The following is a 25,983-nucleotide window of genomic DNA, read 5'->3' as shown; positions in this document are numbered from 1 at the left end:
TACAGTAAAGTATTTATTTGATCTCTGTGGGGCTTGCATGCTTTTATTGCTCCAACATTTTCTTGTAAAATGTTGTTAAATACATATTTTGTGTCTTTCCATTTCTTTGTTTGTTTCCATGCGTTTATATAGCCATGTGACATGCCCAGAATTATATACAGTGAGAAAGCCAGACAGACAGTTCTATGCCTCCTCTCCAGTATATATATATATATATATATATACCTTCACCTTTGTGATTATAAACACCACTGATTAACTGCGGCAATAGTTTTGTCCCACATTATATTTATACATATATCGGTAGTTTACTGTATCCAGTGCAGCCCACATAAATACAGTCTACTGGTCTTTAATGTTAGTGGCATAAAAAAAGCTGTAAAAAAAGCAAAAAAAAGCAAAAATGCCAATTCCCGGTTGAACCCCCCCCCCCCCCCCCCCATGTGGGCGGCATTGACTGTATATTAGACTCATTCCGAGTCGCCTTGGCGGCAGCGTCACTTTGACTCCTTGTATTTGGTCTAACTTTGTTAGTTTTGGGTAGTTCAATAACTCGAGTGTAAACAAATGTATTCGCTATTGACAGGGTATTGTACTCGGACCCTGCTTGGGCGCCTCCCACCGAGTCCCCTCAGATATCAATTAATGAATGTTTGTCCCTGTACGCCTGTAAACAACTTCATAAGAACTGAACGCCTTGTTCTAAACGCATTATCTTGCACCTTAATAGCACTCTTCCAAATCAAAGCAGTACAAACACTGACAGTAACAAATAATACTAAAAACACAATCCTCATTCAAGCTCTAGTGTCCCCAAATGAGGTTCACTTCTACTATAAAATAATACGTGATGTCTGTTTATTAGGAAATGGTTGGAGGTTTGGGATAGTGGAAGCTAAAGAATTATTGAGCAGGGTTGCTGTTAACAGGCACTGTGGCGGAGTGTCCCGCCCCTATTTATTATTATTTGTATTTTTGTTTGCGGCGCGGGTAAAAGCGCCGCGTCTTTTATTGTTATATTTAAAAACCTCGTGAGGATGCATGGCTGATCAGCTACTGATTATTTAACTAGCTGACAGTCATGCATCCTTACCAAACACGTGCAGACTCTGGCCGGGGGATAATAAGATAATTACCAACTAGTTAAATCCCTCGGCCAGAGTATATAAACCTGCAGCTCTCTGCACTTGATGTTGGGGTGTTGGAGTAGAGAGTACGGGGAGCGGAGAGAAGGTAGAACATTTAAAAACAATTGCTAATACGTGCTGGATTATCCAGCACGGCACTTACTTGTTTGTTTATTTATTCGTTTGGCCCTCGTGCCCTTTTGTTTGTATTTTGTTTAAATCTGTTGTTTGTTTATTATTAAATACGCCGAGTGCTTTTGCACTCGGTTTCACCCGCCCATCCACTGTTTTGGAGTCAGTTACTTCCTGGTCCGTGACGTCATCACCACACCACTGCGAGCCAGACTGCCACATATGGTGGCAGCGGTGGGATAAACAACGCCTCCAACAGCCGGACCAGGATTGAAAAGTGCGTTTTTTTTTGTTTGTTCGTTTTTTTTTCAAATTAAAAATGGGGAAAAGTAGCCGGAGGAGAAAGCAGCAGCAGCAGCAACAACAGCAGCAGGAGGCGCAGCAACATCAGCCTTACCTTGCCACACTGGATATCTGCCTCACCTGCCTGAAGGGTGAGGAGTGGTGCTTCGCGGTTGGTGAGGTTGGGCACGTGGCACCAGACCAACCCCCTCCATGGCAGGAGAAAGAGGAGCCAGAGCGTCCAGTGAGGGAGGACCTGCATCCTCCAAAGAGGACGAATGCACTCTCCTCTGAGGGAGTCTGGGACTGGCTGGTGGAGCCGGGGAGGGATTATGAGGAAGCCCTCCCTGCAGTGATCAACCTCCTGTGGGCAAGAGATGGGGAGCGCTGGGAGGCCTGGGAACAGCAACACCACCCAGCTTCCCTCCCAGACATCGCAGCCATGGTGTTCAACTACCTGGCTGCGGATATGGGAGAGACCCTGCTGCTGCCATCTCCAGCATCAGAGGGAGAGGAGCCATCGCTGCCGTCTCCAGCGCCAGAGGGAGAGGAGCCATCGCTGCCGTCTCCAGCGCCAGAGGGAGAGGAGCCATCGCTGCCGTCTCCAGCGCCAGAGGGAGAGGAGCCATCGCTGCCGTCTCCAGCGCCAGAGGGAGAGGAGCCATCGCTGCCGTCTCCAGCGCCAGAGGGAGAGGAGCCATCGCTGCCGTCTCCAGCGCCAGAGGGAGAGGAGCCATCGCTGCCGTCTCCAGCGCCAGAGGGAGAGGAGCCATCGCTACCGTCTCCAGCATCAGAGGGAGAGGAGCCATCGCTGCCATCTCCAGCATCAGAGGGAGAGGAGCCATCGCTACTGTCTCCACCAGCAGAGGGAGAATGCCTGCTGGTTTCGCCTCCACAGCCTGGGGAGGAGCCCGAACGTCCTACGCCCGAGTGGGAGGAGCCCGAACGTCCTACGCCCGAGTGGGAGGAGCCCGAACGTCCTACGCCCGAGTGGGAGGAGCCCGAACGTCCTACGCCCGAGTGGGAGGAGCCCGAACGTCCTACGCCCGAGTGGGAGGAGCCCGAACGTCCTACGCCCAAGAGGGGGGAGTCGGTGCGTCCACAGCCCAAGAGGGAGGAGTCGGTGCGTCCACAGCCCAAGAGGGAGGAGTCGGTGCGTCCACAGCCCAAAGAGGGGGGAGTCGGTGCGTCCATAGCCCAAGAGGTGGAAGTCTGCGCTTCCACAGCCTTAGGACCCAAGCTGCAGTCCCAAGAGCCAGAAGGGGAGGAGTTACAGGCTCAACCCCCTGAATTTTTCTGGGGGGGAGAAGGGCAGGATGCTGGTGTTCCCCAGCAGCCTCTATTTATGCTGCTGAAGGGAGCACGGCACACACCAGCCCAGCCGCCACAGCAGAGGGAGCCAGCACCGCCACAGCCTCCCTCTGAGTGGCCAGCATCCGCCCCATCGCCTCTGCCTCCACCACCACCAGGAGCAGAGCAGCAGGAGCTGCCTCTGTCTCCACCACCACCAGGAGCAGGGCAGCAGGAGCTGCTTCTGTCTCCACCATCACCAGGAGCAGAGCAGCAAGAGCTGCCTCTGCCTCCGCCACCTCCACCAGCAGAGGGTGAATGCCTGCTGGTTCCACATCCACCGTCGTGGGAGGACTGCTTGCCCCTCCCACCTCCACCAGCAGAGGGTGAATGCCTGCTGGTTCCGCCTCCACCGTCGTGGGAGGACTGCTTGCCCCTCCCACCTCCACCAGCAGAGGATGAATGCCTGCTGGTTCTGCCTCAACCGTCGTGGGAGGACTGCTTGCCCCTCCCACCTCCACCAGCAGAGGATGAATACCTGCTGGTTCCGCCTCAGCCGCCGTGGGAGGACTGCTTGCCACTCCCAGCTCCACCAGCAGAGGGTGAATACCTGCTGGTTCCGTCTCAGCCGCTGTGGGAGGACTGCTTTCCCCTCCCACCTCCACCAGCAGAGGGTGAATACCTGCTGGTTCCACATCCACCGTCATGGGAAGGACTGCTCCTGCCCTGCCTCGCACCACCCAGGGATGCCTGCCTCGCATCGCCTGGGGCTGCCTGTTCCACATCGCCTGGGGTCGCCAGGGATCCTGCTTCGCCTGGGGTCGCCAGGGATCCTGCTTCGCCTGGGGTCGCCAGGGATCCTGCTTCGCCTGGGGTCGCCAGGGATCCTGCTTCGCCTGGGGTCGCCAGGGATCCTGCTTCGCCTGGGGTCACTACACTGTGGTCGGAGCCCCACGGAGGGGAGCTGCCGGCCATGAAGAAAGGGGGGGAGGTCAGGAGACCAGCTCCCCCAGCCGCACTTTCGCGGCCGGAGATCATGTGGTCAGAGCCCCACGAAGGGGAGCTGCCAGCCATGGAAAAGGGGGGGGAGGTCAGGAGACCAGCTCCCCCAGCCGCACTTTCGCGGCAGGAAATACTGTGGCTGGAGCCCCGTGAAGGGCAGCTGTCAGCCATGAAGAAGGGGGGGGAGGTCAGGAGACCAGCTTCCCCCGCAGCAATTTCGCTGCAGGAGAAAGGGTGGCCAGAGCCCCACGGAGGGGAGCTGTCGGCCATGAAGAAGGGGGGGCAGGTCTGGAGACCACCCCCAAAAATTTTTTGGCCAGAGGAGCTGGCCGGTGCGCGGGCCATTGGAACACTACGGCTGTTTGGGTGGGAGGAGGACATCCCACCGTGGCCGCCACCTTTGGCCCGTTGCTGCCCCTGTTCCTGCGCCGGGACTGCTGACCGGGACTTTGGGGACTAAGGGGGGAGGTGGCCGAAAAGGCCATGTGTGCTGCGCACAAGGGGGGGCATGTGTGGCGGAGTGTCCCGCCCCTATTTATTATTATTTGTATTTTTGTTTGCGGCGCGGGTAAAAGCGCCGCGTCTTTTATTGTTATATTTAAAAACCTCGTGAGGATGCATGGCTGATCAGCTACTGATTATTTAACTAGCTGACAGTCATGCATCCTTACCAAACACGTGCAGACTCTGGCCGGGGGATAATAAGATAATTACCAACTAGTTAAATCCCTCGGCCAGAGTATATAAACCTGCAGCTCTCTGCACTTGATGTTGGGGTGTTGGAGTAGAGAGTACGGGGAGCGGAGAGAAGGTAGAACATTTAAAAACAATTGCTAATACGTGCTGGATTATCCAGCACGGCACTTACTTGTTTGTTTATTTATTCGTTTGGCCCTCGTGCCCTTTTGTTTGTATTTTGTTTAAATCTGTTGTTTGTTTATTATTAAATACGCCGAGTGCTTTTGCACTCGGTTTCACCCGCCCATCCACTGTTTTGGAGTCAGTTACTTCCTGGTCCGTGACGTCATCACCACACCACTGCGAGCCAGACTGTCACAGGCACACATACATATATATATATTTTTCAAAAGCACAATCCCCACAGTGCACAATCCTGCCATTTTCTCAGAAGGCAGCTTCGTTGTAGATTTAATCTGATAGCTGGCGTTGTAAATTGATGTTCTCCAGATTTTTAGAAGCAAAGACATTTTTGCATAAAATCTTACAATCCTATTAACCATTTGGTCTGATAAGTACTGATCTCAAGAGTAACAGAATTTGCGTGACTGGTTGGCATTTTGGAATGCAGCGATTTACATTTTAAACTATATATATATGGTTTAAAATGTAAATATATATACTATACTCTTAAAAAGTGACAGAATTGACCTATTTAAACTCCTCGTATATTTTGTGGTTGTATGAAAAGACAATTACCTTGGTTACTTTGATAAAATGAAGACACACTTCCAAGGAAAACCAATGTCTGGGTGTTCAAAGTAAGAATTAAATAAAGCTACAAAGTAATTCATTGTCTAGGTTTTAATAAAAGTAATGTTAAAGATATGTATAAATCATATATGGCCATCCAAATTCTCTTTTTTTGTCAAAAGTTATGCATCTGAATAATTTATATCCACATCAATGTTCACTGACATCTTCAAACACAATGGTGTAGATTATGACAATGTCATTTCATTAACAGCTAGAGAGACACAATACAAGGGAAACTTCACATTTCGATATTTCATTTCTCACCAGTTTAATATTTAATATGCTAGTAATAAGTTATCATTTATATTTGCTATGCTTACTAAATTGCCAGTATATATTAAAAAAAACTCCTCAAAAGTATATCTGCTGCGGTGCTCCTCTCTCTCTCACACAATTTTTTGCTGGAATTGTTAGTAAACATGGAAATACCAAAGCAGCTCATTGTAGATCACCAAGTGGTTCTTGAATGAAGAATTAGCATAAGTCCCAAGTTTCCTCAACTGGAATGCCATATCAGGGGTGGGGTTTGGGGTATCTCCGTTAGGCAATTCATGAATTACTTGAGCAATTACTGGGTTCAATTACGCCTTTGTTTGTCATTTGATCGTTTTTCTTATGCGTTCAGCCACTTTTTGGTGACCCCATTTGTTTAATAAAAGAAAACTGTTCTAGAGTATGTTTTTGTATTTGAACCTATGACTATGTAGAATAAACAGCAGGAGCGTGTTCATGTGGGTAGTTGTATTTAGTTATAGTCGTTTATATTCTTTCCACCTCTGGTTAGTAGTACTGAAACTTGAACTCAGGGTTGGAGTTTGGAGTTGCTCCCTCACAGCCGCATTGTTTGCTGACAGTGCCACGGCGCCTGTGCTATCTGTGTGTGCGAGTCTCCGCAAACACATCGCTGGCTCCTGCCAGACCGGAGCACAGAGACTCCTGGGCGCCACAGGTCTGAGGGCAATGACCCCCCCCATCCCTGGAGGACCCCTGCCAGGGATAGCAATGGGAACAAGGGTGCTGGCTGCAGAGGTAGAGCAGGCCCAACTATTAAACACAAGGTTATATTTAGGTTTTTGGATTTTCAGTGTTTTACTCTGACTTTTATACTCTCCATTTAGTTGTTTCACAGAAAATAAATAAATAAATAAATAAATAAACAAACAAACAAACCAATTTTACTATTAACTCGTTTCTCAGTTGTGATTGAAATACACAATGGCTTAATAGGTACCAATGTAATTCTGAAAGGAGAGTAATAATCAAATGGGGCTCACTCTGTTACATTTAGTCACGCTGATGACCCAAAAAACACTTGTGAGGAAGGACGTAGAACAAGGGTCTCCAACCCCGGTCCTGGAGAGCTACTGGGTCTGATGGTTTTCGTTTCAAACGAATTCTCAGTAACTTAATTGCACCAGTTATTGGCTTAATTAGTCAAGATGAACAGGTGCTCCAGATCTTTAGCCACTGATGATGTAAAGACACCTTTAAAACCTGATGGATAGGGGTCCCCCCAGGACCAGGGTTGGAGACCCCTGACCTAGAAGCATGTTTTAATGGTCTTCAGTTAAAAAATAAATAAATAAATAAAAAACAGCACTTAAGTCCTGACATTGGTTACCAGTGAGTTACTGAATTAATTTTAAAGTTGCTTTAATAATTTGAAGGTCCTGCTTGGATTAGGTGCCATCCTGTCTCCAAGAACTATTACACTTGTATATTCCTGTTCATTCTTTGAGATCAGCAAATGCAGAACTCTTGCTGTTGTGCTCCTCGTTTGTGGAACCCTATTCCGGTTGACATTAGGCAGGTTGAAACGTTTGATTCTTTCAAGTCTAAGTTGAAAACATTTTTTTAAAATGTGCTTGTATATTATTGGTTGCAGTCGAGAGTGTATTGTAGGCATGAGCTCTCTTTTGTTTTTATCTGTCTACAGCGTTCTGGGATGTCATGGCGTTGTGTAGGGCGCTGTACAAAAATACATTTGTATTGCATATTGTTATGAACCATGCTCAAAATGATACCTTTTGAACGCCCGTCTAACTTAACGAATCATCTGGTATGTCCAGTGGTACACCTCTCTACGTGCCTGCATTGTTTGAGCCAATGTGAGTCGTGCAGGAGACAGAATGTTGTCAAAAACAGGGAAAAGGGATCAGAGATGATTAACTACAGACAGCAGGGTAGAGACGAGAGGCGCCGGACTGTGTGTGACACAGGCGGCACAGTGACTGGCCAAGAGAGCAGTAAAAGGGGGGAGGAGAGGGAGAAAGGAGATATACAGTGTATATATTAAAGCTTTGGATTTTAAAATACACATTTTCAGCCCCCCCCCCCCCCCCCCACACACACACACTACTACAGAGTTAGTTAAATTAATACTTTCCGTCTGTTCGCTCATGGATATTTGGGGTGTTTAATAAAGTCCTTACCATGTTTTATCTTTGGGGCTGTCTCGGAGCAAGCATGCGCAAGGTGGAATTTCTGTTTTGGGGACAGTATATAAATAACCACTAGGGGTCTGCAACAGCTACCCCCCCCCCCCCGCCCCTGCCCCTGCCCCTGCCCCTGCCCCTGCCCCTGCCCCCGCCCCCACCCCCACCCCCACCCGAAACATTTTCCATTTCAAATCAAGTTCCCTGTTTCAGGTTGAACTTACTAAAGCAAATCAAACAATTAAGCGACGACAGTTGACAAGGATATTAGCGGTTATTTATTTTGCAATGTTATAAAAGACAAAACACGCGATTGGCTCCTAGCTACTTGGAGACAACCAACCACTGGCTGACGCCCCACGACTGGGGCTCTGCTATTGGTTGTTATTGCAGTTCCGGCTACTTTTTATTAAAAAAAAAAAAAAAAAAAAAAGGTGTTGCCGTTGGCTATTTTGTGTTCAGCAAGACTGTTAGCCATTGGTTAATCTCATGCTAGTACTACTGAAGAGAAAAAACAAAAAACCTTGCCATTGTTTCCTGTTTGCATCCCCCCCTCCCACCAACTACCCCCAAAAAAGTACAAAATAATAATAATTATTATTATTCAACAACTGCCAGCCATTTTCTTGGTCATCCTACACAGTAAGAACAGTTCCAGCCATTGGCTTACGTTGGGGGGGAAAAAGGGAGGTGGCTATTGGATGCCATTCTTTCTCAAACACACAATCAGGAAGAGTCCGATCCTTGTATTTCTTCTTGCCTTCTTTCTTTCAGAGTTGCTCCAGCGGGAATATTTACAAATTGAAGTCCTTAAAATCAGCCTCCAAGGATCAAGTAGAAAAGACTAAATGTCTGGGTACAGAGCGGTTTGCTTTCTTAAATGGATGGTACTGTTGCCAAACTAACCTTTTTAAGGGCAGCTCCCGTATTTGTTTTTTTACACATTAGAACACAAAAAATATGCACCCCCTTTTAAGTGCTACACCAATTCGTGCACATTTATAATTAAATATAAAACCTTCATATACCCCATTGATGCAACTTCCACACTCTCATCCTCCAACTACCAGTACCCAAGGCTTTTTCAACACTCTTTTTGTTAAGTCTACAAAGGACTGTCCACCAACTCAAAATACAGTCGCAATAGGGGAAGCCTTTAATTTTAATTAGCTGAGACCGAACCTGTCAGGACTTGAACATACTGTTTCAAGCACCAGCTTGTAACCTGACTTAAATTATACAGGGATGTGTCATAATGTCTTTTAAATGGGTGTTGAAAAAATAAAAAAGAACACATTCTAAGAAATCAGATACATTTTCAAAAAAGTTAGTTTGAGTAAATTTACTCAATTTTAAAACAGATAAACTGTCCTTCCTTCTGTAATTAAAACTTAATTTAAGCTTCTGTTAAATCACGCTCAAAAAGGTCATGTGCTTGTTTATTTTCTCAGCTATATTATGATAGGTAGACTCATCTTAAGTTACCTGTCCTTTAATCCTCAATATTCAGTTCATAATCGCCAAATTAACTGGCTTAAAATGAAAGCCTCCACTTGACAAACTCCAGCTTTGTCAACTCTTATTGAGTTTTAATGACTGCCCTCCCGTGACAAAAGCAGGCTTCCTATGTATTCAATTCCTAAATAAAAACCTGCAGCACTTTCAGTAATCTAGCTGGCATATTTTATTTTGGTCTCCCTGAGTTCCAAGTTTCACTTCCACCCCTAGAGAGATGTGAGACAGTGGCAGAGACCATTGCAACCCCTCTGTGCATCAGCATTGCTTGCAGCTAGCATTTGATTACAATTATATTTAGTATTGCCTTATACAGAGGGAAATGGAGAAGGGACTTAGCATGTAAAAACACACCCTACCTGCACTTTATAAACATTCCCCAAACTGGACAGATCTACAGACGAAACTGCAGCTGTGTTCTCTAGTTTTGTTGGTTTGTAGCGCCTCCTGTTGCAGCAGAATAGGTACTTCAACTGAAACTTGACTCCTTCCCACCCCTCTCTTATCTAAATAACTTAAAAAACCAAGGTGAAAATAATTATATTAATAATTATAATAATAAATCTAAGAGAAATAACAACGACGACAAGAACAAACGTGGTAAACCCCAGTAAAACGTACAGATCATGAAAAAAAACACACACAAAAAATAAATTGTCTTGGACAACAGTACCACCCATTAACTTGAAAAGGTCTCTGTTGATTGTTGATATTTTTAAATGAAATAAAAAAGGGGAAGTGAAATTTGGCCTATTTTTGGCTCCCAGGGTGTGCTGTTTTGAAATGAGTCGATTCCGTTTCCTCTGTTGTATTTCTCTCTCTCTCTCCCTCTCTGCATCACATGGCTGTTACTGTCCCGAGGTCTCCCCCATGCTGATACCATGCTGCTGCAACTGAGCTCGGAGCAGAGCGTTCTCGTTCTTCATCTCTTCAATCTGAAACGCAAAATTCAAACCCCTTACTAACTCGCATACGGCGTAGCTGTACTGCATGTCAACAAATCAAGAGCTAGCAGAATCATTAAAGAGAAAACACTGCAGACTGAGATGGTAATAAAACAGCTTGTTAAGTTGCTGCTGAGTTTTACACATGTTTTATGATTGACAATGTGTTGGTTTTTTTTTTAGTTCATATTTATTGTGTTTCACGTTGGTTTGCTGTGGTGTTGCGAGCCTCTTGCCAGGTCGTCACTGCAAAAGAGAATTTGTTCTCGATGGCCCATCTGGATAAATTGATTGTGTTGCATCATTACCCTCCTTTGTGACGCCCCTGCTCTAAATCCGCTCTATTATTTATTTCTTAGCAGACGCCCTTATCCAGGGCGACTTACAATTGTTACACGATATCACATTATTTTTACATACAATTACCCATTTATACAGTTGGGTTTTTACTGGAGCAATCTAGGTAAAGTACCTTGCTCAAGGGTACAGCAGCAGTGTCCCCCACCTGGGATTGAACCCACGACCCTCCGGTCAAGAGTCCAGAGCCCTGACCACTACTCCACACTGCTGCGCTCTAGCCAGGGTATAACCCCTGCCCTGTGGTTCTAACCTGCTGTTTGATGAGCTCGTTGTCCATCTGGACTCTCTCCACTTCCTTGAAGCTCTCCTGTAGCCGCTGGTTGGTTTGACGCAGCTCTCTGATATAATCGCACGCCTTCGAAAGGATCCCCCCTTTACTCTGAGAGGATGAGGAAGAGAAGAGAATTTTTAGCCTGGCCCTGCACATCAAAATACATGTGAAGGAGTGTATATATAACTAAGAACTAGCTGAGGGGCATTAGGGCTCTGGAGAAGGAATTATTTGGTGTAAACAAGTCTCACGAGGAGGAAACTGACAAGGACCAGATCCAATTTTAAAGCCTGTTTCGTGCATCTCGTTGCAAAAATAAGAAAGTCAGCATAATGTTTATTTGGGGGGCTCAGATGTCCCGTGTAACTTAAAAGGGTTAAAAGGGGGATTATGAGAATGCTTTAGTTGGCACTCCTGTAAACTGGGGGGGGGCAGTGATAATATTAACAGCTGTGATTAGGGTTAAGAAATGTTAAAGCCTACTTGTAAGGTCCCTTATAAAAGCTTATCATAGTTAAATCATAGACAAGTAAGAAAATTAGCATTTGTGGGACACACACACGGGTCTCTTGTACCTTAAGGGGTTACTGAAACTGCCTACCATCTAATATGTATATATACACACACACAACATTTGAATACAAGCAGTTAGCAACAGAAGGCTTACAGCTCCTGTCTTGCTGTTGTCGGTGTTGCAGTCTGGAATAATCTTAGACAACGTCACGATCCAGTTGTTGATTTTGTCTCTCCGTCGTCTCTCAACTGGAAAGAGAAGAAAATTTTTTTTTAAAAAAAAGGGAAAAAAAATAAAATAAAAATAAATTAAGCAGCCACGTGTGTTCTGCATACAAACTACTGCTTCCATATTTATATATAATCTAGTCATTTAGCAGACACTTTAATGCAAAGCGTCTTAGAGACTTGGGGGTGAACTATGGATCACAACAACTGCCGCTACAGAGTTTCTTACAATAGGATCTCGGTTTTAAGTCTAATGCGAAGGACGGAGCACAAGTGACTTGCTCAGGGTCACACACAGTGAGTCAGTGGCTGAGCCAGGATTTGAACCTGGAACCTCCTGGTAATAAGCCTTTTTCTTTAACCACTGGACCACCAAGCCTCCTTAAACAACTTCCAAAAAGTCTCCTGCATTTTACCATTTGTGTTCCTTTTCTCTTACTATGTTAAATGACTTGCATGCGTGGCCTATTAAAGTCGTCAATTAAATTAGACCACAGTTTTTCAAAATATTCAGTTACGATGGTTTGATTTCATCTGCACAACAAACCAAAAGCAACACAAGGAATGGGGTGTTCTAATACATTTACACACTACTGCAAGAGTTTTTTATTTTGCTATTGTTAAAAAAGTAAAGAAAATTATGCCAGCCTACATTAAGAGTCCCTGTGAAAACGTGTCTTTAATGTATTATGCACTTTAAGCTTCTTAATTGATGGATGCCTAGCTTGCAACGACTGGTACTCGCTTTAAGTAAAATGCAACACCACTTACTTTATTATTAGTCACTTAGCAGATGCTTTTATCCAAAGCGACTTACAGAGACTAGGGGGTGAACTGTGCATCAACAACTGCTGCTGCAGAGTCACTTCCAATAGGACCTCGGTTTTAACACCTCACCAGAAGGACGTCAGTAGCAATATGGAGTCATGCATATTCACAAACCCCGCCCTGTATAACGTCCGTCCCCCCCCCTCCCCTCCCCTCCCCAATCGCTTACCTTCGTTGTGCTGGGCTCTTCTCCTTTCATCTCTGGGTGTTCTCGGGCCGTCCATCTTCCTGCAAGCAGACAGCAGTGGAGAGAGAGTTAGGGAACCCAGAGCAGACGGAACAGCCACAGCCAAGTCAGATCAGAAAGTAAGGATCACACAAAAACAAACTGAAAGGTGTGCTAGAATTTGGTGGGGTACACTACTACAGGTTCCCAATAGCTGTAGCACAATGTATACTCCAGGGCAGTAGTTAGACTATTTTATGGCAGTAGAAAGAGTAGGAGAAGCAACGGTTTACCAAGAAGATAAAAAGATGTCAATTGCGCCCACTCTTGAATTTTTGCATCACCTAGAATTCTAGGATTGAGACATTTATTTATTTATATATATATATATATATATATATATATATATATATATATATATATATATATATATATATATATATATATATATGAATGAACATAATTTAGAATATTTATTTAATATCACGTAATCAAAGAAACTACAAAAGGATATCGCAAAAGTCTACCGGAAGCCATAACATTACAGTATTTCATGTTAGAAATTGAAAAATGTGACATTTTAAAATTTCTCAGGTTTTTAGTTAAGCATATGGGAAAACTACAAAGCGGTATGCAATTCAGTATATTAACGTAACACTATTCAGCAGGTTTCATTCGACCTTATGAAACAAAAAGCTGTACATTGCACATGACCCTATAAACATTGAAAATTAACCATATATTCTAACGCTGATAATGCATTTATTCAGGATTGAAATGAAAAACTCATCCCATGATATGTGTTTGAATTGCACAGAGGGCACACAAGTATTCCTTAGTTAAAATTCACCCATTTTTACAAAAAGTCTATATCCGTGTTTGTATCTTTAAGGCAAACTGCTGTTCTAAATCAATAACCTGTTACAGCGCAGGAAATTCTGTAACATATTCAAAAAAAAAAAAAAAATTTGATTAAAAAAAAATATTTATATAAAATGGAAATGCAAATATTTGTAGCAAGTTTAGGCTTTCAAAAAAAATAACCAAATAACTATTTTTGGGACACTGCCTTATTCACATTGAGTTATAATCAGATTACACCCCTTGATACTTTCATCCCTGTTGCAACTCCTATTAAAATAAAAAAAAGTCGCATGATCGGGTCACGGATGTGTCAAGGAAACAGGTAATTTGGCAGGCAGCAAAACCATGGGGTAGATGGTTGGCAATTATATCACAGGGGATGCAATCAGCATCTATTACATGGCCTTCAAGGTGACAGATCCATGCAGCGTTGTTTATACAGTCAATTGGGGACAGAACCTGGACTGGTTCAAACAGCGACGCAATGAATCTGACATTACTTCAGGCTTGGGTTTCCTGTATTTATTTTTCTCCCATGGTGTACTGTTGCCAACTGCTACAGCCATATATTTCTCCTGGGTATCAGTGAACTATTACTTTTGATATTCTCAGTATAAAAGTGAGCACTGCACGTGTATTTCACTATGCTGCATTTTGGGGAGCCCCTTGAAAACAAGATGCTGCATCTCAAAAAACAAATCCGTTTATATATTTAAAAAAAGTAATAAATTAATAAAAACACACACTCGCGAGGATCAAAAAAATAAATACATAGGGCCTTCCCTAATTGAGATATGTTTTATAGATGAAAAGTTTTTGAAAACATTTTCTGTCTTCGTTTTCACTTAGACTCTTGGCATTTCGTTTTCAACAGCAGGAGAAAAAAAGAAAAAAAAAACTCTGGAAAACAAAGGTCAAGAGCACAACAAGAAGATACAAGACTGTGACATCACTAGGACTAACACCGTGGCCTGAATTAATAATAATAATAATAATAATAATAATAATAATAATATTAGTCATTTAACAGACTAATTTATCCAAAGCGACTTACAGAGACTTGGGGGTATGCAATAGGACCTTGTTTGTTTTACGTCTCATCCGCAGGATGGAGCACAAGGAGGTTAAGCGACTTGCTCGGGGTCGCACACGGTGAGTCAGTGGCTGAGCTGGGATTGAACCAGGAACCTCCTGGTAACAAGCCCCTTGCTTTAACCATTGGACCAAAACAACCTTAAATCAGTTTATGGCACTGCCATAGCTATATTTTACAATGGTTACAATGCAGCCGTGATTGACTCAATCCTGGAATGGAAGTGCCAAAAATATTTTAATTAAGAATTTTCTTTCACTAACAAAGTGGAGACCCAAACCTTGGAGAAACACTGGAAGTCTACATTGTAAGCTGCGTTAGGCACTAGAAAGGCTCACTACACAAGAGGGACACTTCTCCAATTCTCTCTCGCTCTATACACACACACACACACACACACACAGTTTTTTTTTTTATGGATTTGAAAATTTTTCTCACCAGGAATTGTCGTGATGCAGCATCTCATTTTCAACAGTTTCTCTGGGGACGGTAGGTAAACACAACTTTACACTTTCCACAGCAATCATTAAAACAGTAAACATCAATCAAGAAGCAGAGAAATCAGAACTCTAAACACGGGAGGGGGTGTGTGTGCGTGCGTTTGAGTGTCCCCAGAATATATCCCTTTAAAAAAAACAAGAGCAACATAGAAATTCTATTTTAAAATTCAACATTCATATTAACATTAGCGCCACCTTTAGTGGTTTTTCTGAAGATTGCCTTTGTTATTGTTACATTTAGGATGGCAAGATCAACAAATCGTCCTGAAAAGCAGTTTCAAATGTCACAGCAATTATTTTGTTTTACAATTCTTTACATTCGATAGTGCTTGTTAATCCAAAGAAGAAATATGGACTGCTTGTATGTCTAAACAAGAACTAGAAAATGGAGCGTCATTAAAGTTATTATTTAATACAAAACTACCCTCTAACAAGTACTGGGACAAATTAATAAATACAGAACTGGAGGGGTCTTCATCTTCTCCTAATAATGGGTTTCTGTCAAGACTGCTACAACAGTCACCATGACATCATCCTATTTTGGGGGGGGGGGGGGGGGTGTTAAAATAAAGAACAAATAACCTGTTCTGAATTGGTAGTAAAATATTAATTTGGGATGCCACTGCACTTGTGGGACTGATTGCTCATTACAGTCTTTTGCATGATTATTAAGATGGAACACCATGATATTCAGAGTGGGGTGAGATAACATAGGCAATCATTCTACATTTATTCATTAGTCTCAATACTTGTTGGAAGACAGTATATTTACATACCATTGCCAAATTTACATTTCTATCAGGGTGTTTCAATGGAATAGGTGACAAAAATGACTATCATAAAAAGATTGTGTTGCCTTATCCCTGTATACCCAAACCGTGTCTGTGGACAAGGACCATTACTTTTGTCTTTAACCCTTTGCGGTCCATTTATTAATCGCGCGTCAGGCACGCCAGGTCTAATTAATTTTCACACGCGCAGTTAATTTTATACGCGCTGTTTAAAAGTATTTTTTTTCACAGTCAAACGGGTTTAAATGGCCCTGCATATCAACAAAGCACTCACTAGGCATCTCCAGCCCCGCCCCACCCTTTCGTTTGCTATAGCGTTTACCTATGTAAGAAATAAATAATAATAATAATAATAATAATAATAGTCGTACATACCGATCGATCATCTCTGGATCACTCGTTTTATCACCAAACTCCTCAATAATGCGATCCAAGTCATTATTTTATTACTATAACATCTGAAAAAAGCTCTGCAAATGTCCATGATAGTCTCTGTGCGCTGACGCACTCAGCCAGCTTGTTTACTATGACTGCCCCGTTATCTGATACCTGATACCATGTATGACTATTCATGAGATACGCCTTTTTTTTTTTTTTTTTTTTCGACTTGTCTCGGCTCCTGTCGCTCCCACTCGGCAATTGAATGGTTTTCTCGGCTTTTTCCGGAGAAAAAACGACTAAACACCCGTTTATTGCGTTGCTATAATGATGTCGGACCCAGTCCGACAAAGGACCTGTGAGGAATAATTGCAATGTCGGACCCAGTCCGACAATGGACCGCAAAGGGTTAATCATTTTCTGTGAGATGAATAACTATCAAACATCGCCACTTAAGGCAAGCATTAGAATCATTTCTGTATGAATTTTAGATACAGAACAGTATAACGATAAAATATACACCAAAAGTTATTTAGATTTGAACCCTAAATGACAATATCCACAGTTCTGCCAGGCTAAAGTTTGGTTCAACTGTATAAATAATTAACAACGCCATACATGCATTATATAAAAATAAATAGATAGGAAACTTAACGTGGTAAAATTGTGCACACAGTGACTGAAGGGGCTAACAAACAACGGATAGTGAAACTGGGCGCTAGGTTGAAACCTCTAAACTGATTTTACTTGGAACCCGAGACGTGTGTGGGGCCCCCCCAATGTCTCTATGGTCAATGAATGAAGACAGACACTCGCAGAACCAGTCATTTTTGAGCCCATGTCAATTGAAACAGCCCGGTTCAACACGCACACCCACACACGGAGGGGAGGGGGGCTCACTTACGGAGAGTACGGGTGCGTCCGGGGGGCGATGGATCTCTGTGCCCCAGACTGAAGCACGTCTGGAGGGGTCATCATGACATAGAACTGACCTGGGGTGGGGGAAGAAACAGTGAGATGGTTAAGTTAATGGTGTACAAAATGGGACTCAAACATAAATTATTTTCAATGTATTTATTTGGCAGACGCCTTTATCCAAGGCAACTTACAGCTGTTATATGTTTAAATACAGTGTAGTTTACAGTAAGTGCAAATCATACTACTAAAATACAATATGAACTAGGATATGATATCTATACTGGCATATTAGTAGTGCAATGGTGCAAAGATAGTGCATTAGCAGAGGATCCAGCTAGGCACAAGAGAGATAATTCGGATTCTTTTTTTTATATAATAGTGCACTTCTTCACTAAAGTCAAATTTCATTTAAAACCTGTACTGAACAGAACAGGCCTGGCAGTCATGGAAGAACGGAGCTACCTCCTGCCTGGGCGAGGGCAGGGTCGGCTGTTTGCATGGTCACTGCTGTCGTGGTGCCGTCTCCCACCGTGGACGCGGGGAAGTAGGCAAACCTCGTCTCCCCGCTGACTGTGTCCGTCACGGGACTGCCGCCATTACTGAAAGGGTTCTGGATCACCGCCTGGAGAACAGACAGGCCGTCAGAGTTACAGCTGCTGGTCAAAAGCAAGGGCCGTGGGCCATGCAAAACATGAACCAGAAATACAGCTGCTGGCCAAAGGCTTTGCATCACCCTGTAGAATGAACTCATTTTGCTTCAAGTCGAATGCAAACCTGCTGAACGATGTTAACCTATTGAATTACATACAGCTTTGTAGTTCTCCCCCATATTCTTAACGAAAATTGTGACACTTTCGAAATCTAACATGACCTATCTTTACTACAGGTTTATTATTATTATTTATTTATTAGCAGACGCCCTTATCCAGGGCGACTTACAATTGTTACAAGATATCGCATTATATTTACATACAATTATATTATTTTTTACACATTATTTTTACATACAATTACCCATTTATACAGTTGGGTTTTTACTGGAGCAAAGTAGGTAAAGTACCTTGCTCAAGGGTACAGCAGCAGTGTCCCCCACCTGGGATTGAACCCACGACCCTCCGGTCAAGAGTCCAGAGCCCTAACCACTACTCCACACTGCTGCCCCAGTTTCCTGTAGATTTTTGGCTAAATCCTTTTATAGTTTGTTCGATTACATGATGTGAAATAAAAGATCTAAATGATGTTCATATAGGGTTTTATTTATTTTTTATTAGGTCTCAAATATTTTAGGGGATGAAAAACCTGTGGCCAAAGCTGTAGAGTTGCAACTTGTCCATAGGGAAAAATAGAACATCCTTTTAATGTGCTTACAGCAAACTAAAATCAGTTCAGGGTTAGAGAAGTGCTGAAAGAACGGCAGTGCCTACCTGTGCAACCGCCTGCTGTCCTCCAGTAAACGCTGCTGTGGAAACAACACTGACCGCCCCTGTGGCATCGGTCTGTCCGTCCAGCTGCCCATCGGTCACCTGGACTACTCTGTATGTCACCTGCAGGAAGACAGACAAAGACACTACTGTCAAATTCATTTACTGCTTTAGGAGTCAGTTTCCTAAAAAAAAAATCATTTCAGTTTTTATTATAGATATGCAGACCTCGTTGACAGTCCACTTGGTTTACCTAGGTAGCTTTAGCAGGCAAAATTCCAAGTAGTTGAAAAAGTATGTCAAAGTAACAGATCACTGCAATAATTTACTGTATATAAAATTTTATATAGAAAATTGGTGGATCTAATAAGGTATTAAATCAAGGCTCTTTTGCCTGTCTGGTTCCCTTGACAGTTCAGATTTCCTGGGCTGGCTCCCTTTCCCACAGCTACTAAAAACAGCAGCCGCAACCGCTCATGTGACACCCTCCTGACCAGCATGTGACTACAGCAACAGCCAATCACTGAGCCGGCCCTTGTCACATGGTGTAGCACCAGCTGTGTTTACAAATAAACATGAGGATCAGCTGTTTAACGCACCCCCTCCTTTAAACAAAAATAAAACATGCTGTGACTATGCAAAACAAGCAACATCACTGCCAGCCTATTTAAAGGCATACTAACAGGTAACATTAAAAAATGAACACCTGCCATATGTAGCACAGACTTGGGAGCCTATAGATATTCATTTATTATGCAAACAGCATCCCTGTCCCAGATTTCATTACCTGGTTTATCAATCTGATGTAACCAGGAATGATACAGCTGTAAGGCTAATATTTTGAAACTGATATAAAACTTAGTACTAAGGTAATGCAAATCCAATTCAAGGGACCCGAATTCAAGGGGCAAATATAATGCCGGACTCTGCTCTCCGGCTCACCTGTCCTCCATTGTTTTCTGTGCGGAACTGGTACTGGATGTTGTGGTCAGCGAACGCTGTGGCCTGCTGGACACTGGCAATGGCCACAGCCGTTTGCTCGTCCGGACCTGTCCCGTCTCCCAGGGGGAAAAAAAAAATAAATCGTCAAATGATGTTGCACTTTTTTTTTTTCTGTTGATGTAAAATGCATTAACTGTGATGACATATTATTTATTTCTTAGCAGATGCCCTTATCCAGGGTGACTTACAATTACAAGATATCACATTATTCTTTACATACAATTACCCATTTATACAGTTGGGTTTTTACTGGAGCAATCTAGGTAAAGTACCTTGCTCAAGGGTACAGCAGCAGTGTCCCCCACCTGGGATTGAACCCATGACCCTCCGGTCAAGAGTCCAGAGCCCTAACCACTACTCCACACTGCTGCCCTGTTTTAGCAATTGTGCAGCAGGTTTTAGCAATTGTGAAACGTTTCCTACTGAAGCTTTAGCAGAAATTCAGCAGATCAGCAGGTTTTAGCAATTGAGATGTGCACGGTTTTAAAATAAAGCAGACCTTGATATGGGTGTGACGCAGGGTCGGATACCAAACAGTGAGTAAGCAAGTCAAAACCGCCACCAGCTGGGCAAGTCGCCAGAGTTCGTTTATTATTGAACAGAGGAGATTAGTTCACAGATTGTAGATCCCACCAAAGTTTTCATACGCTGTGTTACATCTATGTGCTACCATTGCTGGTAGTGTCACATGAGCTGTTAAGTGTGTTGATATGTAAATAAATCCTGTTCGCCTGCGGTGGGGCGTATCAACTTCAACCTCCGTCTTGATCTCCTGCCCGTCACTCAGCAGCGAATGCACACACCCACACTGCAGTCGGCTACCCTGTCACAAGCATGAATACCCAGTATCTTTCTAAAGAAGGGATTTAAGGGAGCTCCCTAATAAAAGCTGAATCTCAAAACAACAACTGTGTGAACATATTAATTGTTACAGCTGTAATGGTATTTAAAACAGGATTCATCCATCCGACTTTTTACATAGCCACCCTTACTGTGGTCCCACCGCATTCGGATACGCGACAGATTACTGTATAGTTCTTTATAAATCATAAGAATACAGGTTGCAATCTCATTGGCCAACAAGTGTTCTAACCTATGCAAATATGTCATCATACACCATACTTTTACAGGCCTTATGTACACTGGAAAATAATGCATATGTAATACAAATTCTTAAGTTTCTGGCTAAACCAAGCCTTGGAACATTGGGGGTTCAAAATTACTGAGGACAAAGGTGTGACAAATGTCTATTTTTTGCAAGATTCAAACAAGCTCTTTTGCATGCATGCAACGTATACCCTGGAATCCAAATTGTTTTTATTTCACAATATTTTTTTTGTCTTAAAAACAACTAAATCTTTGTCAATTTCGAGAAATGAGAGGGATAAAAAAAAAAGGGCCATTTGTTTCAAAAAAGAATTACACCGGCAAATTCAGAGTCGGAACAAGGGACTTTACATTAGCAGCAAGCAACTGCTTAAAATATGTAATTTGTGAAAACAGCACCACCTGGCGGTGGCCCGAGTGCATTGCACCCTCTTTACCTTCCTGCAGCTGCACTTCCTCCTCGGTTTCCTGTCCTTTCTCGTGGCTGAAAGAGAGAGGAGAGAGAGAGAGAGAGAGAGACCGGGGTCAAACCTTGCTGGAGGGGACAGAAAACACACAGTTGTCGTGGCCTGCTTTCACTTTATTATTATTATTATTATTATTATTTATTTCTTAGCAGACGCCCTTATCCAGGGTGACTTACAATTGTTACAAGAAATCACATTATTTGTACATACAATTACATTATTTTTACATACAATTACCCATTTATACAGTTGGGTTTTTACTGGAGCAATCTAGGTAAAGTACCTTGCTCAAGGGTACAGCAGCAGTGTCCCCTACCTGGGATTGAACCCACGACCCTCCGGTCAAGAGTCCACAGCCCTAACCACTACTCCACACTGCTGAAAACTGCGGCTGCACAAGGCAGGGCAAACAGAGACTCCACACTTTTTTTTTTCATATTCAGAATATGGCAGTTTTTAAGATTATTAATATTCATTCCCCACAATTGTGTTCTTGCAAAAAGGTATGTAAAGGTATTTCTAAAAACATACAATATTTATTTAATAGATTAACACCTCTTGCAAAAAATACACAAACTGTAATCGTATTTAAAAAAAAAAATGTAGAAAACACAGGTGCCTTGATTACTTAATAAATAAAAAGATTCTTTCGAGGACAGCCCGTGTCAGTTTTCAGCCAGTGTCAGGGGCCGTCTACTGGACATACAAACACGCATTCTATGCATTTCAAATGATCCAACACAATTAAAACTGTATTGAAAAGCTGCTAAAAAAAGAGAAAAGAACAAAAACACACACACACACACCCTTTGGTATATTGTCCTTCCTGGGCGACCCCGTGTGTCTGCTGGTTTTCATTCCACCTGAGCTCTTAATTACTTAACTAGACCCTTAAGTGAACTGATCATTTGCATAATTAGATCTTTTAAATTGTTTTCAGCTCTTACAGTTCCATAGTTCGTTAGCTATAACATTTTATAAGCAACAGGAACGCTGCAACTGTTTAAGAGCCGAACACAATTACAAAAGATGTGTGATGTGATGTGGACTTATTTACACTGTCAGAGATGGGGGGTCATCCAAATTGTCAGTTTCCTCCTCGCGATGCTCGAGTCGCTCTCCAATGTATTTTAAGTTTATACAACCGCTCAATAAATCCAGCGTGTACCTCAAGGGGTTAACCTGAGCCTGCTGTATCGAAATCATTTTAATTTTGTGACCCGAGAAGCTGAACCCAGGCCTCCTGAGGTTGGGACACAGCAGGCTGGGACAGAGGAACGGGCAGATTTCACTTCTGTTCTGCTTCCTCAAGCATCACAACACAGCAAGATGTGGTCCGGTCGGGCTACCGGGAAGCAGGCCATGAATGACTGCATATTAAAAGCCATGTCTGTCAAAATCAATCTGCTAATGCAGAGGAAGCTAGCGATGCTGAACCAGCCCAGCGATGTGGCTGAATGTGATTAGAGAGTGCTTTTAGACAGAAACATGCAAGGTCTACTGAGTTACTATTGTCTGATGATGACAAAGTAGTATAGCTTAATTATAAAAGGTTTTAACCCTCTATTACCAAGTGAGGCTATCCGACTGCATTTATTTATAGTGTAGTTTAGTGTAGCAAGCACAAAACCAGGGTGGGAAGTGGTTAGGGGGTCTTGGTTTGGGCGGGTTGAATAATGTAGCACCAGTTGGCTGTGGTGCTAAACTTTCAAAACAGTGTAGCACCAATTTGCAAAACGTTTTGCACCCCTGCCCCATAAAACTGGTAAGGTGTAGCTGTGGTTAAAGGAAATAGAAAGCAGAACTCAACTGATCTGAGCTTTACAATTGTGTTCTAAGCTGTACACTATGGTTGCATCAACAACAACAACAACAACAGCAACAAAAATAGTCCATGTGCTGTTATGTGCATGTGGGTGTTTTTAAAATGGACAATTGGTAAATTACTTTAATAATTCAGCACGGTGTGACTATTTTAAAAACCCAACAACGAAAATCAAGCGGGGGAGATTTTTTAGAAGTGCGTTATAAAACATGCACATCCCCTTCGTTCTTATTCAACAGTAATGTTTATTCCTACACAACGTTTCAACACAGACACACAGCACGTTGCAAGCCCCTCCCCCATCCGTCACCTTTTGACATTTTACACCGTTATAAAAAAGTCAGTGGCGGGCGAATTTATTTCCTTAAAAATTTATCATTTTACCGCTGTAATTACATTAAATACCATGTTATACTATAATTCCTCCAGACTAAAAACAAAATAGCCCGTAGGTTGCTTAAAACAGCCATGTGTTTAAAAAAAATAATAATAATTCGTTATTCCAATTTAAGATCATTATTATTATTATTATTATTATTATTATTTATTTCTTAGCAGACGCCCTTATCCAGGGCGACTTACAATTGTTACAAGATATCACATTATTTTTACATACAATTACCCATTTATACAGTTGGGTTTTTACTGGAGCAATCTAGGTAAAGTACCTTGCTCAAGGGTACAGCAGCAGTGTCCCCACCGGGATTTGAACCTACAACCCTCCGAGTCCAGAGCCCTAACCACTACTCCACACTGCTGCCCCATAATCATAAACTATGTGCATATTGTAAAAAATAAATAAATAAATAAATAAAACTAATTTATATATTTCAACACTGCTGTTTTTCATGCCATCCTGTAGTACATGCAGTGCAGCTAGTATTGACAGTAATTATTCCTAGTGTAATATTTGTGCAAAAAAAGATTAATCGGGATTACAGAGTTTTAAATGTTATCAGCAAATCTTCCCGCGTATTTAACCGAATAAATGCTTTTAGCTTTACTTCACTGCACTGATTCTGAGAATAACATACCATCGGGTACGTCACAGTGCACATATATATATATACATACACACATTTTGCAATACAGACCGCAATGACTACTTATACTAGATAAAGCGCAAAGTTTACCGCACGTTCTAAATTTAATCAAAAATATAACGCTCTAGCCTTCGGTCAGCCTACCGACTACCGTACTGTGGGTCAACATGCAATTAAAATAAGCTGCACACAGTAAAGTGAAATACCTATATCGGTTCACATTAAAATCCTGATATTATTACACTCCGTTTCCCTTCAGTCCGGGCCGCCTACTCCATTTTGTTTCTTATTACAGACTGTACAATACAAATCCAAAACAGGAAGGTTTTCAACAAATGCATCTTCACCCAACTAGCGACAATATAACTGTAGACAGACACACACACACTATAGAGTTAGCAGGGCTTGTCTAGCCCGTCCATTTTGAACGGCAGCAACGTATTTAATTTGTTCAAAAAAAGACTCAACTGTACTGTATACGTGCGACCAGGCCAAAAAAAACATTGCATATAATTAAAAATATAGGCCACACACACACATTATATATATATATATATATATATATATATATATATATATATATATATATATCCTATATTTTAAAAAACATATATATATATATATATATATATATATATATATATTACAAAAACAATTAATAAAATAATGCAATAAAAATAATCGGGAATGTTTTATAATCTTTTGCAATCGTATAATAATAATAATAATAATAATAAAGGCACAAGCTTTCTTCTGCCAGCCGTCGCTAGAAGTAAGAATTGAAAATGGAGGCTGCGGAGGAGAAGCCATTTAAAGCCCGTGGCTCTCAGCTCTCGCTTACCTGCTTGCAGAGTCCAAAGCGTGATCTAACATGTCCATGTGGGGACCTGGGTTCGTATTTAAAACGTGAATTTCACAGAGAGGAGATGGAAGTTTTGATCACGGGGACAAACACTCGGGTCATGTGAGATCCCCTTTCCAGGACACGTGAGGAGAGATCTGGCTTGGAGAAAATGGAGAGCGCTGTCTCTCTCACTCTCTCACTCACTCGGTGCACAGCGCAGCTCTAGCATTGGGCGCTGTGTCTGCAGTATCTGTGCAAGCTTAGCTAGGGGGCTCTTTGCTTTCTCTCTCCTTCTTTCTCCTCCCTCCCTTCTTTTTTTTTTTTTTTCTGTCGCTCTTGTCTCTGGTGAGCCGCGGTGCTGTCTTTGACGTATCAATCCTCCGCGCTGCAGCGAGCAAAATGCGGACTGGATGAAGGTCTAAAACACTGTGTTGTGTAAATAATGTTTTACGATATTAATTCACTTTATGTTTTAAATTATAGAAAAAAAAAAGTAGAATGGAGAGTTTATTTTTTTGACGCAGTATGACAAAAAATGTAATGGATGGCGTGTGAAACTTGGTCATTTTTCTGAAGTTCTGTCTGTTTACCTTTTCTGAGAGGGATACAATTTATTTAAAGTGTTTATAGCGTCTGCAAATGTATGTGGCAATTGGGAGTGTGGGCAATAATATCAATATTGGTTCTCCATTATAATACTTAAGGTTACATGTTGTTTTTTTTATGTCACGGTTTTTCAAAACTAGTTTTAAGATTTGAACACTCGAATGCCTTTCCTGTCCTGACTTGACCTGTTTGAAGCCGGAGAGGAGAAATGTGGGATAAATTTATGACTGCTTGGGGGATTAGACCACCAATATTACCTCGCTATGTATCTTTCAAATAAAGTACGAGCAAAAAGATAATTTAACAAGTCCCACAAAAGTGTGGTATTACAAATATTATAATGCAATCCAATATTATATTTGATTCCAATTTGCTGATTAAAATAGATGCCTAGAATGGTCTCATCAATATTACAAAAACATACTTCAATAAAAAAAAGTATTTTAAATAACATTTGTGTGTGTGTATATATATATATATATATATATATATATATATATATATATATATATATATATATATATATATATATATATA

At 42.2% G+C, this 25,983-nt stretch overlaps 1 protein-coding gene across 2 annotated transcripts; it reads right to left on the bottom strand.

Annotated features, from left to right (window-relative positions):
• Positions 1-8,017: 8,017 nt before the first annotated feature.
• LOC117433652 (upstream stimulatory factor 2-like) lies at positions 8,018-25,158 on the bottom strand. 2 transcript variants are annotated; one of them, XM_034056039.3, is made up of 11 exons: positions 24,838-25,157; positions 21,099-21,145; positions 19,495-19,610; positions 18,556-18,675; positions 17,594-17,753; positions 17,118-17,205; positions 14,983-15,024; positions 12,591-12,649; positions 11,520-11,614; positions 10,832-10,960; positions 8,018-10,212 (listed from the first exon to the last, which is right to left on the bottom strand). In XM_034056039.3, the coding sequence occupies exons 1-11, from the start codon at positions 24,873-24,875 to the stop codon at positions 10,126-10,128; spliced, it is 981 nt and encodes a 326-aa protein (XP_033911930.1). In that variant the 5' UTR covers positions 24,876-25,157; the 3' UTR covers positions 8,018-10,125. The 2 variants fall into 2 exon arrangements, with proteins under 2 accessions (XP_033911930.1, XP_033911931.1); XM_034056040.3 differs by lacking the exon at positions 14,983-15,024 and having other exon boundaries at positions 24,838-25,158.
• Positions 25,159-25,983: the final 825 nt, after the last annotated feature.

This window comes from Acipenser ruthenus, chromosome 38, assembly GCF_902713425.1.
Source record: "Acipenser ruthenus chromosome 38, fAciRut3.2 maternal haplotype, whole genome shotgun sequence".
NCBI lineage: Eukaryota > Metazoa > Chordata > Actinopteri > Acipenseriformes > Acipenseridae > Acipenser > Acipenser ruthenus.
This window is presented reverse-complemented; position numbering and strand designations above follow the sequence as displayed.